A 13,079-nucleotide genomic window follows, 5' to 3' on the forward strand; every position below is an offset into this window, starting at 1 on the left:
TTCAAGGGTGGAAGTTGTGTGTGTGTGTGTGTGTGTGTGTGTGTGTGTGTGTGTGTGTGCACGGCTTGGATTTTGAAGACTGTTATTGTAATAATGTTCCTTTTCCCCTTTTGGAATGTGCCCTGCTTCTGGCTCTCAGGAAGGCCGAGGCTCTGGAAGCATTTCAGGCCCTGGAGGCGGGGCTGTTGAATCGGCTGGAAGGGAAGTCCTTTGCAGGTCTGGAAAGAAGGAGACAGTCCAGTCCGACACTGTACAGAGAGGTAAGAAGACCAAGGGAGATAGGCAACAAATGTATTTATTTATTTGTGCGTTTTATATACCATCATTCCAAACGTAGATCACAATGGTTTACAAGATCCGCATACATATTCATGGTCAATGATCACATACTATGTGGTAGCATTCACCATATAGTTCGACACCACATTGTGTACATGCTCTCTTTCATAATCATAAGTATTTTAGGAAATTACACAATCTACTGTATATTCTATTTCATATTCGTGCATTTTCATGGTCGACCTAATGGGAATACAAGTACTAATCCTACTAACAATCATTCATTGTTATTGCTAGCTCTATTAACATCAGTGTACATCACATCATTCATTATTTATTGCCTGCTCTATTAACATTATCTCTGGTGCTGATGTGGTTGCTATCAGATTATTGGTCTTTTACGTTAAGTCGATAACCTGATCACATGTTAAAATAATATTTAGGGTATTTGTCTGTATTCGTATGCGTATAAAATGATTACGTATGGACAATACATGCACACACTATAAATATGTAAAAAATAACAACCGACAGTACTAATTATTGATGCAATTATACTAGTGCATACGTGTATTAACCATAACCAAAAATAACACCTCTAAAATAAATCTTATAAAGATAATGTATAATTTTTTTTCTCTATTCTATTTTTAATAATTATTATTTAAAAAAAGGCCTGATTCATAATTTATTGAAAAATTAGTGAACAATCCGCTTGCTGCGGATAAAATACTATTCTTGCAAACTCCCTACAAATGCAGCCTTGAGATGTGTTGCGCTTGCTGCCTATGGGCCCTGACCGTGAGCAGCCTCACTCACCCCTCCTATCCGATGCCGGCCTCACGTTTTCTTCACAGCCCAGAGTGCCACTGTCACTGCCGCCACTGTATTTCCTAGCAGGCCCGCCTCGCTAAAGGCCTCTCTGCATCTTAAGCAGCTGGAGCTGCTTCCAAGACTGCCCATCTTTATGGCTGAGGAGCCGCCACCGTCACTGTGGTCCGCAGCAGGGAAGGCCGCCGCTGTCTCCACTTCCTTGCGGCATGGAGCCGCTGCTGTCTTCATCTCCCTCACAGCAAGAGTCCCGCTGCTGTCCTCGACCGACTCCTTTGTGGCAGGGACGCCGCCAGCATTGTTGCTTCTATCTGTCCCCGACATCGGTTCCTGCATAGGTGCGCGCGCGCCTCTCTTCAACACTTAGGCCAGCGGCAAGAAAAGCCCCATGGCCCCAACTGATGATGTCATCGCCTCATCGCTCCTATAGCACTATAAAAGGGCTCTGCTTCCACTCCTCGGGACCTTCGCATTGGATCTTCATTGTTGTCCATGGTCTCTTCGTCCGGCAAGATTGTCTGTGTTCTTCTTTTCTCTAGAAGACTCTGTTCTTCGTTGGATATTCCTGAGCCTCCTGTTCCGGTTCCTGGCTTCCTTGTCCCTTTGGAGCTCCGTCATATTGCCTGTTCTGTGTTCCTGGTCTCCTATTGGTCCCTCAGCTAGTCTTCTGAATCTTCGTCTCATCTGCCTCTTCAATCAAACTCCTGATGTTCCAGTCTTATGGATTCTCCCTCATCGTTCCTCAAGATGTGCCAGCGTTGTGGTCTGTGACTAGCCACAGGCTGCTGTGTAGGGTGCTTCCTGGCACAGGGCCTGTTTCCAAGTCCGTCTTCGCTGGATCAAGTCCTCTGAGTCCATCCCTTTTTCTAGAGTTCCAGGTTCCAAGATAAGTCTCGAGTTCCTGTCCATGTTCCTAGTTCCGGGCTCGTAGAGCTTGACAAGCCAGTGGATTGTCTTTCCTTGTTCCAAGCTTTGTTCCGAGTTCCAAGTAATAGTCCTGACTCCTGTCCTCTTCTGAATCTCAGTCCTGAGCCTGTCCCGCTCTCCACGTGGTCCGCAACCAACCTGTGGTGGGTTGTGTAGGGTGCGCAGTGGGACAGCGTGGTCCACGACCAGCCCACGGGGGGCTGTGTAGGGCACGCTGAGGTGCAGTGCCCTGAGAGGCAGGACTCCTCCTGTTCTTGACTCTCTCCAGTTCCAAGTCTTCTGAGTCTTTGTGTCCCGTTCCAAGTCCTCTGAGTCTTCGTCTCCACTTCTGAGCCCCCCGAGTTTTCGTCTGAGTTCCATGTCATGCCATGTCCTGTCCTTGGCCTTCAACTGACCTGATGCATTCATCGTTCCCAAGCGGCAAGTCCGAAAGGGCTATCAAGTAGCCAGAGGGCTACCCCTGAGATCAGCATTGCGTTGTTGGGTCTCTCTCTGGGCCAGATTTTAAAAGATTTACGCGCGTAGGTGGCCTTACACGTGCCACGGCCACGTGTGTAAGTCCCAGGGCTTCAGGAAAGGGGCGAGGCAGTCCGGGAGCAGGGCTACAGGCCCCTGGCACAGCGGGGGATCGTATGCCGGCAGGGTGCCGGCGCACGCAACCTGCGCCCCGAGGCAGGCGCAAAAGGTAGGATAACTATTTTCGGGGGTTTAGGATAGGGCTAGGGGGTGGGAAGGTTAGGGGAAGGGGTAGGAAGGATAGATTAAGGGGTAGGGAAGTACCCTCGCAGGCTGCTCCTAAATTGGAGTGGACTGGGAGGGAACTGCAGAAGGCCCCTGGCACGCGCCGACCCCTGATTTTATAATATGCGTGCACCTGTGTGCGCATGTTATAAAATCAGGTGTCCATGTGTGTGTGCACGTGCGCATTCTTTTAAAATCTACCCCTCTGTGCGTTCAGGGTCAGCGGAGGTCTGAGTGAGATTCGTCCCATGCTTCCAGCTGTGTTCCAAGACTCAAGCTACATTCCAAGTTTCGAGTCCAGCCGTTGCCCGAGCCGCTTGCCTCCCACGGTGCTTTCCTTGGAGTCTTGCTCTGAGGTCACGCCGTGGTTCAAGGGCTCACTCTCCTCAAGCAAGCGACTGCATCCCCCACGTTTGCAACAAGATGCTGCTCTTGTAGAAGCTTTAAAATGCCAGTGTTACATCAATAACCCTCTGAAGAAGCCAAACATTGGATGGGAAAACAGAGGCCTCAAGTTGGGGTATTAATGTGACTTAACACCGCGATGTTCTTTTCAGGACTTTTCACAAGTGAAGTCACCTATGCATTATGTTATAGGATGGAGGAAACATCAGTTATGAGATTTTCATTACAACTGAAAATTCTTTAAGATTGTATTTTTCTTATGAAGAAATCTTTTGGTGTCACATCTGGTTAAAAGTATTAAAAAATATATAATGGGGCTTTTTATGCCGGTATTGATTACAAACGCTTGAGGCCTGCTGGCAGCTGAGTGGCAGGCTCAGAAGATTGCTTACTGATTTGTCAGTAAAATTATGAACTTGCTTTTTTACCGCCCCCCCCCTTCTTTTTTTTTTTTTTTTTTAGTAATTATTAAAAAGAAAATAGAGATAAAGAAAAAAGTACAAAAAAAATATACATTAGCTTTATAGGTTTCACTTTAGTGGTGTGTTTTTTTGTTATGGTTAATATATATATATTAGCATTCTGAAACGCTAGCCCAGTAAGGCAACAGAAGTAGTGCCTAATGTACTCTAGTGCCACTGATGTTTCAAATCACCCAGAAGAATGTACAGTAAAAATTACATATTTTCATCTATAACCAAAATGTGTGAATTTCTTTGGACTCAGAACATTTTATAAGTTCAGTAACACAGTCCATTGTGTACCATTCATGGATTTCAACACACTTTTTGAGTACTGGAAATACTTTAAGATGAAATGCTGATCCGAGACACTCAAATAATAAAAAAATATGAATTAAAAAAAAAATTTAAAAACTGGCCTCATTACCATAAATGCAAGGGAGCTCAGCCAAAATCAAATCTGCCTCTGGCATACTGAGCAAAACCGTTTCTTCTTGATAGCATTTACATTTTCATTGACTTTGGCAAAGACCTACAAAAATATCGTGGCACGCAGGGAAGTACAGTGATTGCTGTATTTTACTCTGAAATTCCTTTGCGATGCCATGTGCTTCTATAGCAATAAGATGGCTGGATACACAGAGTGGGGAATGCCTCTGCTTGGTGGAGGCCTCTCTCAGAATGAGGACTGTGTTATGTGATGTGATCTGTTGTTTCACTTTTGGTGACAGGAGGCAACCCTGGCAAGAAAGGAAATGATGTCCAGGAGGATGAGCCTGCGATCCTTCTCCCAGCCGGACAAGGTGAGCGGGAACAGTAAGACAAGTGGACTGAGATACAGAGAAGAATGTTTTTTCCTGGACTTGTCGTTCACCCTTGGATTTACTGTATTTATTTTTGCAAAGCATTGATTTTTCAGTCTAAAATGGAAACATTTAGGCAATCACACAATAAAGCCAATAAAATGATTACCTCATGTCTTTGGCCTTCCCCTTAGGCAGAGAAAAGGCAAATGCATCAGTGTTAGATTCAGTCTTAGACAAAACACCAGTGTAATGGGGGCCCTTCTCTTGGCCTCAGGATGTGGAGCAAGATAGATTAATGCAGTGTACGTAGGTTTATGTAAGCGAGAGTGATAGCAACGCTGCACCCCAGCTCCCATCGAGGCTCTTCTATCCTCACTGCCTCCAACACTATCATCATTATTGTTATTGACTTTTTTATATGGTGTCCTAACCACAGCACCTTCAGTAATAATGACACAAAAGTAGCAATATGGTAGGAAAAAAAACATATGTAGTGAGTGAACCAGAGCGGACGGAGAATGAGGAATTAAACATTAAGGTAAGTCAGAGAAAATACATGACTTTGATTTTGGATCAGAAAGTGGTGAGGGGTGTGGGGATGGAAGGAAGTTTATTCTAGAGGATGAGTCCAAGTATGGAAATGCAGAAGAGCAAGAGGCAACCATTTTCCTGCAAGGATCATAAAGAAGAGTAAAAAAATTGATGAGTGGAAAGAGCAGATTAGAGGACACTGGGGACAAAGGAGGAACAAAGCAAGGGGAAAGACCATGGATACATTTGTAGCTAAGAACCAATAGTTTGAATTTGGGACAGAATTTGATTGGAAGCCAGTGTAGAGGATTGGCATGGGAGACACAATGTAGGAACCCAAGTTTTAGGGAAGTTGAATAGGGAGAAGAGCAGAATCAGGAAGGTCAGTTACCACAGGGGTAGACAAAATACAGCTTGATGATAGGCTTTTTCCGGTCTCCCTACCTAATGCATTTGCCTCATTATCTCCGGCCCCTTGAAACAATGTCATCAACGATGGCCTGACATCATAGGCTTTTGTTGCTGATGTCAACCTGGGTGTCGACAGTAGGCTATGATGTCCCCCTCTCAGAGGTATAGCATACATAGTAGGGAGAGCAGCATGGCTTCACTAGAACCAGGAGAGAGGTGGTGGGTCCTTAGGAAGAGGAGGAGCATTGCAGCCCTGCCAGAACTGACAGCTTGTCTGGTGAGGCCTTAGGTTAGGAGGAGCGGTGTGGCATAGCTCTCCTCTCATCAAGGCCCCAGTTGGGTCATCCCCATTGCTCGAAGTTATCCTGTCAGCTGTGGGGGCTGAAGATGGAAACTGCTGCTATTGCTTTAAGAGGGAGGAAAAGTGAGTGAGAGGAGGAGTGTGTGTGTGGGGGGGGGGGAGGATAAGAGAGAGCTTGTGAGGGTAGGTGAGAGCATGTATATGTGTGTGTGAGTTAGAGAGAGCATGTGTATGTGGGTGAGATAATGTGTGTGTGTGGGTGAGAGAGAGCATGTGTGTGGGGGTGTTTGTGTGCGTGTGGGTGAGAAAAACGTGCCTGTGTGAGAGAGAGCGAGAGCACATGCATGTGCAACAGCCCCCCTTCCACTCTGCCTGCTAATTCATAACAATCTTAGAGCAACTGAAAATCAAAAGTTCCCAGTTATAGAAAGAGGAGAATTTCTATAAATTCTTACTAGTTATTGGGTATTATTTGATGTGTCTATTTCGAAATATTTTATGGGTATGAGGAACAGTTTTATATGAGTTTTTAACTATTTGGTGTTAGCAGTTTGAATTCTTCTTTTTATTGGTATGATTGCTGCTTTGGACCTCTCACTGTGCGGTACACTTGCCACGGTTTAGGGTAGTAACCGCCGTAATAAGCAAGCTTCCCCCACGCTTATTTGTTTAACCAGATTATGAAGTTTTAGTCCTTGTTGGTTGTTGTCTGAATGCTAATCCTCTTTTCCACATTACCCCCTGCCGTAGAAGCAGAGAGCAGCGCTGTGTATGCATTCAAAGTGATGTATCAGGCTTAATTGGTTTAGGGTTTCAGAGTTGTAATGAGGACCCCCACTTCCCCCCAGGCCCCTGATTCTGATAAGCACCAGTTATGTGACCCCATTTAAAAAAAAAAAAATAGTTTGCCCACTCCCTGAGCTAGCATACTGTTATGATAATCCAGGTGAGAAAAGAAGACAGAAGAGGACAAAAAGCTTCATAAAGGAAAGAAAAATGGCTCTTGAAAATAATATTCAGGAAGTCCAAAGGAGCACAGAAACTCAAGGGAGAAGGTACATGATGGGGAGTGAGATACTGATATGTAGCAAGCAGGAAAGAGACCTCAGAGCGAAGAGCACAAGGTAGCAAAGCAGTTTGTGACAAGGAGGTGGCCTGAGACAGAAGTACACAGGATGATGGGCGGCAGAGCAGAGGCAGTCGAAAAGACAGCTACTAAAATGATGACGTGTCTGCACCACAAGCCCTGTGAGATGACACTTAAGGACCTAAATATGTCTACCTTAGAAAAGAGAGAAAGGTACAAAGCATGCACAAGAAGCACATCCTTTTCAGGGGAAAGGAAATTCTAGAACAAGAGGTCAAGCTAGGAGGCTTTGAGGGGAGTAGATGCAGGAATAACATTAGAAATGATTTCTGGGCAGACGTGGCGGCCAGTGCTGCACACTGCCATGTGAAGAACCTGGGTCCAATTCCTGGATCAGATCTTCCGCGCCCCGGGCCAGCTGATGGAGGGGATACTGTGGAGGCTTTCGCCGGCTTGCCATTTGTTGGCCAATTTACTGACATGAAAAAGAAAGCGGATGAAAAAAATGACATGTCCCTAAAAATTTCATGTCAGCAAAAATGTCATGGGCAACAGTGTCTATGTCTCAGACTCTGTGAGGCTGCAGTACTCGGGAGCTGGGGAATACGTCTCTGTGCACAAAGGGGTGAATATTGCCATAGTAACTCCAGATGTGCACAAAATGGCAATGATAAAATGTATGTCTGTAAAAAAAAAGTTAAGATCGTCAGTAAAAATCTGGCAGACTCAGTAAAAAAACAAAAAACAAAAACAACTGGAGGGCCGGGAGTCTCAGCCATCGCTCAGTAGTGACACCTGCTGGATAGACTTTAGGGCACTGGTGTGCCGGGTTCCAGAGGGAGACAGCCTGCAGCCCCTGGTTCAGGACTGTGACTACAGTGACTGGACTAGGTGGGGGTTATAAGACAGAGGAAAAAAAACACATGAGCAGTTGAAATGAAGGCCCATGGCAGCATGATCTAGAAGAGGCCGGTGCTGATTCTGCTGGAAGTAACAGGAGAAAACTGCCAGGTCAAAAAAAAAATCTTCACAGGTGGTAGATGCATGGAACAGGGAAGGTGGTGGAGGCGAGAACAGCAGCAGAATTCAAGAACTGAAGATCCCTGGCCGTGAAGAGAGAGCCAGTGATCAGCTGGGGTCTATGGCACTGGAAAGAAAAAAGGACTGATAAGTTGAGATGAAATGTCCAGTCCTCCTCTGCTGTCACATTCTCCGTTTATGTTTTTATATTTTTATTATGGAGCACATGCCGAAGGGAGGTGCAAAGTAAGGATATGTGAGTGTGAAGAGAAAGGCAAGGGTCAGTGATCATGACAGGACTTTTGGCAAATTTGGATACAGAATGGTTAAGGACAGGAGCTGATAGATAGGAAGCCTGGTGGGGGATACTGGAAGACGCAGGGAAACGTAAGAATTCGGTTTTACTTGGGTTCAGCATCAGGAAGTGCACGTGCATCCAAGAGGACATAGCTGACAGACATGAAGAGACCCTGGAGGAAACAAGACAGGGAAGGGTGAGAGAATGAGTGAAAAATCTGGATGCTGTCAGCAAAACAGTGTTAGGAACAATCAAGAATGAAAATTACAGAGCCCAGAGATTTGGTATATAGTGAAAAAAAAAAAAAAAAAGAGCAGAGGTCGCAGGACAGAGCCTTGCCAGACAGCAACAGAAAGCAAGGGAGGAAATTAATGAACAGTTACCCACAAATACCCTAAAACAAATCAGTCGGAGAGGGGAAGACTGGGAACAGCAAGGGCAATGCCAGAAAAAAATGAGTGAGGCTAGAATAAATAGGAGAATTTTTTGATCCACAGCATTGAAAGCCTCTGAGATCAAGAGAATAAGAACACTGGAAGAAAAAGAAGAAGAGGGATATCTAAACAAGTAGAAAACAGTTTCTGTGAAGAGCGAAGGTCTAAACCTGGGCTGAAGGAAGAAGAGAAGAAACTCAAAGAGATTACACATTCTTTCGGGCCGATTCAGTAAAGTCCGCGGGAGAGCACACAGGCCACTTGCCTGTGCGCGCGATACAGTATTTAAATGAGGCCCGGCGGTAGAAACGGGCAAAAGGAGGTGCTAGGGACACTAGCACGTCCCTAGTGCCTCCTTTTTGACAGGAGCGGCGCTCAATTTTGCCAGCGTCGGTTCTCGAGCCCGCTGACAGCCACAGTCTCGGAAACCGGACGTCGGCAAAATTGAGCGTCCGGTTTTCGACCTGACAGCCGCCGGCCGACTTCAAATTTTTTTTTCTAACTTTTTTTACCCTTCAGGACCTCCGACTTAATATTGCCATGATATTAAGTCAGAGGGTGCACAGAAAAGCAGTTTTTACTGCTTTTCTATGCACTTTCCTGGTGCCGGAAGAAATTAGCGCCGACCTTTGGGTTGGCGCTAATTTCTGAAAGTAAAATGTGCGGCTTGGCTGCACATTTTACTTTCTGTATCCCGCGCGCATACCTAATAGGGCCATCAACATGCATTTGCACGTTGAGGGCGCTACTAGGTTCGGCGGGTTGGACGCGCGTTTTCCGCCCCTTACTGAATAAGGGGTAAGGGAAAACGCGCGTCCAATAGCAGAAAACGAGGGAAGGGTGAGCTGCAAATTAGGGGATTAATTGAACTTTTTTTTTTTTTTCCAAAATAGGACAGACCACAGCAGTTTTAAAAGAGCTTGGGGGACTGTGCCAGAAAAAAGAGAAGAGTTAAAGAAGAAAAGGATAAAGAGAGGGTAGATTCACTTTTCAGGATAATGAAAGTAGCAGTAGAATGAAGAGGAGAGAGAGAGCTGGCTTCGAGGCAAACAAATTCAGAAAGTGTGCCAAGAGAGAGCAGAGTAAGCGAGAAAGACAGGGTGGGTGGAGTAGAGGGAACGGGGAACAGGAGGTGCTGGATTAGCTAGGACCAGAATTGCATGGACAGCTGGTACTGGATGCTTCGGAGCTGGGGCTGCACGAGTAGCTGGTGCTTGATTCTCTGAAGCCAGAACTGATGCTGAAATAGTTATTTTATGCAGAAAGTAGTTTGGGAAACCTGAGAAGAGAGGTTGAGACTGGAGAAGCAGGAAGATGCAGAAGAGAGCTGAGAGCAATGAATTGTCAGTGACCTGGATCCACAGTACAGTGAACAAGAGTGATACTAGTCCGTTTTAACTGAGTTAAGAGCAAGATTTCCCATCTTATCCCCCCCTTCTCTGTTAGGCTTTTGCTTCGGTGGGGAGCAATTTGTTGCTCATTCTTTGCCATCTCTCTTTCTCTCACTAATGTCTAGGGGGATAACATCCAGAGCCTCATGGCGAGACAGAGCAGAGACATAACCCAGCGTTTGGCGAGCAGAGCACACCAGGTAGGGCACCACTGCACTGCCCTGCATTCCAAGAGAGGAGCTGGCTTCTTTTCCAAGAGCCAGAGGTGGCAGTGCATGATGGAGAGGGTGTGGAGGCCAGAGAGGCAATGCATTATGGGGAAGGTAGGTACGAGATACTCCTACTTAATGCCTCTCCCTCTGACTTAAATCTGCCTTTAGGGGACTGAGAAAGCTTCAAGGCCGAAAGAGCCAGACTGGAAGAATAGAGATGGACTTCTTCACCCAACAGGCAAACGGGACAAGGTGAGAGGGAATCAGTAGATGCTGTCCTGGATGTGCAATGCACTGGCGGTTACGAACTGCAGGAGGGCTTACTTTCTCTGTCCTGGCCCGTGATAGGTTTGTCACAGTAACCAGAGAGATGGATTTCAGGTGTTGCATTCCTTATGTTGATCCCAGAGGAAAGATCCCAGCCCTTGCTTTCCACATAAATGTATAAGTAATTGGTTACATTAATCCCAGTAGTATGTTTCCCATCTGGATACCCAACTGGTATTAGGTAACTGTTGAAGTTTTCTGATTCTGATGTCCCCTTCCCCAGATCAGCCATGCACAGGTCTAGATTTTAAATAGAAAACCATCTGGATTAAAATAAGGCCACTTTAGTCTGTTAAAGTCTATGTACTGGGCCCGATATTCAGCTCTGGCCAGGGAAGTAACTTAAGTCGGATATGACTTATCTGACTAAGTTACAAGAGATATTCAGCGCAGCCCAGATCCACCCACTGCCCACCCACAAACTGACTGGCTAAAAAATAGTCAGATAAGTGACTTATCTAGCTCTTTAGAGGCTGCTGATTTTCAGCAGACCGCTAGATAGCCGAATAAGGCCAAATTAACTGGCTATCGAATGCTGAATGCACTTTCAATCAGGGTGATCCAGTACCGAGCGGTAGGAAGAGCTGCGTTAGTGCCTACGGCACCCGCGGTTACCGCCCGCACAGTGCAGCTCACCTACCGCTCGATCCTGAAGCCTAATTATATGTAAATGTAAGCCGCGTCCGAAAAGCCTTAGGCCCGCGCAACCCATTTTACTGGATAGAGCGCCTATACAGGATCCTGGGTGTGCGGGCCTAAGGCTTCACGCCACGCTGGTATCTGTCATTTCAAATGTCATTTGAAATGACAGATACCAGGAAGTCTGGTCCGATCGGATGCAAAAATAAGTTGCTTCGCCGCTGTCATCTCTCTCCTCTCCTCCCGAAGCAGGCCTTGCTCTGGGAGGTGGAGAGAGAGATGACAGTGGCGAAGCAACTTACTTTTCCATCTGATCTGACCCGACAGCGCTTCTCCCCACCTCCCGGAGCAAGGCCTGCTTCGGGAGGAGGGGAGAGAGATGACAGCGGCGAAGCTTTCCCCCAGCCCGGACCCGACCGGACTCGACCTGACCGCTGTCAGTCTGTTCTCCCTCCTCCCGGAGCAAGGCTGCTTTCGCGCCCTGCTCCGGGAGGGGGGAGAAGAGGTGACAGCGGCGAAGCAAAAAAAAAAAGGGGAGCAAATTTTGTTTTTTTTCAAAAGCGACTTACTTTTGGGATCTGTCAAGATCCCAAAAGTAAGTCGCTTTTGGACGCCGGCAAAACTTATCTTTTTTGCAGCCATCAGCCGGAACACGATCTGGCTCCCGTAGCTCCTCCCAACAAGATGGCCGCCTGCACGGGGAAAGCGTACAATTGGCCGCTGAAGACGTGACGTCATGACATCACGTCTTGAGCGGCCAATTGCACGCTTTCCCCGTGCAGGCGGCCATCTTTGTCTTCATCGGGAGGAGCTACGATCGCATGTGTTCCTGATGATGGCTTCAGAAAAGTAAGTTGCTTCATCGTTGCTAGTGTCCCCCCTCCTCCCGGAGCAAGGCGGCTTTTCGCGCCCTGCTCCGAGAGGAGGGGGGACACTGAAAAGTCGCTTCGCTGCTTTCTTCGTCGTTGCTTCGCCGCTGTCAGTGTCCCCCCTCCTCTCGGAGCAAGGCGGCTTTTCGCGCCCTGCTCCGAGAGGAGGGGGGACACTGAAATGTCGCTTTGCCGCTTTCTTCGCCGTTGCTTCGCCGCTGTCAGTGTCCCCCCTCCTCCCGGAGCAAGGCGGCTTTTCGCGCCCTGCTCAGAGAGGAGGGGGGACACTGAAATGTCGCTTTGCCGTTGCAGTCTCCGTGGCAGCCCCGGTCCGGACATCGGAGGGGGGCTGCAACGTTTTTTACACTTTTTTTTTTTTGGCTTCGGGAGCAGGGGAGAGGACTGGGGCTGCCACGGAGACCGGCACCCATGATCGCGGCCGGGGCAGGCGAGCGGGGGCTGGGGGAAAGCTTTCCACCTACCCTTACCCATGCCTCTACCGCCTGGGTCAGGGTAGGCGGTAAGTTTCCAGGTTAAACGCGCGACAAAATGGCAGGGAAAGGTAGCGATAGTCGGGGCGCGGGTTACGGGATTGCAGGTGAATAGCTAATTCGCTCGTTTGCATGCAATATCGCGCTAATTCGCTCGTTTGCATGCAATATACATGCCGCGGGCGGAAGGGGTTGCCCAGGGAATTTAGGACGCGGTAGGAGTAGGTTAAAGGGGATTTGGGATCGCAGGAAGGGCTAACGCGGCCGAAAACGAAGTTAAAAACGGCTTAGGAGCAGGGTAAACGCGGCCGCACTTTACAGGATAGGCCTGAATATCGGGCACATTAAACTTTCCTAAGGCAGCAAGAAGCCAACTAAGAGCTCACCAGCTGAATGGAGGAACCGGGAGAGTATGCTAAAACCAGTGGGAAAATCTGAACAGGTGAGGCAGAGAAAGCAAGTGATAGGGTGACACATGAGATGCAGCTCGCTATCATCCTGTCCCCCACCCTCTCCTTTCTCCTCCCTCTCCCCACTTGTCAGGCTGGAACCTGGAAGCATATATATATATCCTTTCTGCTTGGAAACCACACAGAGCTTTCTCGGTACCTAACAGAT

General features: G+C 47.4%; 1 protein-coding gene across 1 annotated transcript in view; it reads left to right on the forward strand.

Moving 5' to 3' along the window:
• TRIOBP (TRIO and F-actin binding protein) overlaps nt 1–13,079 on the forward strand; it is a 197,255-nt gene that overhangs the window by 50,874 nt on the left and 133,302 nt on the right. The window contains exons 6-9 of the mRNA XM_029590109.1: nt 140–260; nt 4,376–4,447; nt 10,049–10,123; nt 10,304–10,387. Coding sequence (XP_029445969.1) covers nt 140–260; nt 4,376–4,447; nt 10,049–10,123; nt 10,304–10,387 — 352 coding nt within the window. The remainder of the gene's footprint in view (nt 1–139; nt 261–4,375; nt 4,448–10,048; nt 10,124–10,303; nt 10,388–13,079) is intronic.

The sequence above is a fragment of the Rhinatrema bivittatum genome, chromosome 2, assembly GCF_901001135.1.
Source record: "Rhinatrema bivittatum chromosome 2, aRhiBiv1.1, whole genome shotgun sequence".
Classification (NCBI taxonomy): Eukaryota; Metazoa; Chordata; class Amphibia; order Gymnophiona; family Rhinatrematidae; genus Rhinatrema; species Rhinatrema bivittatum.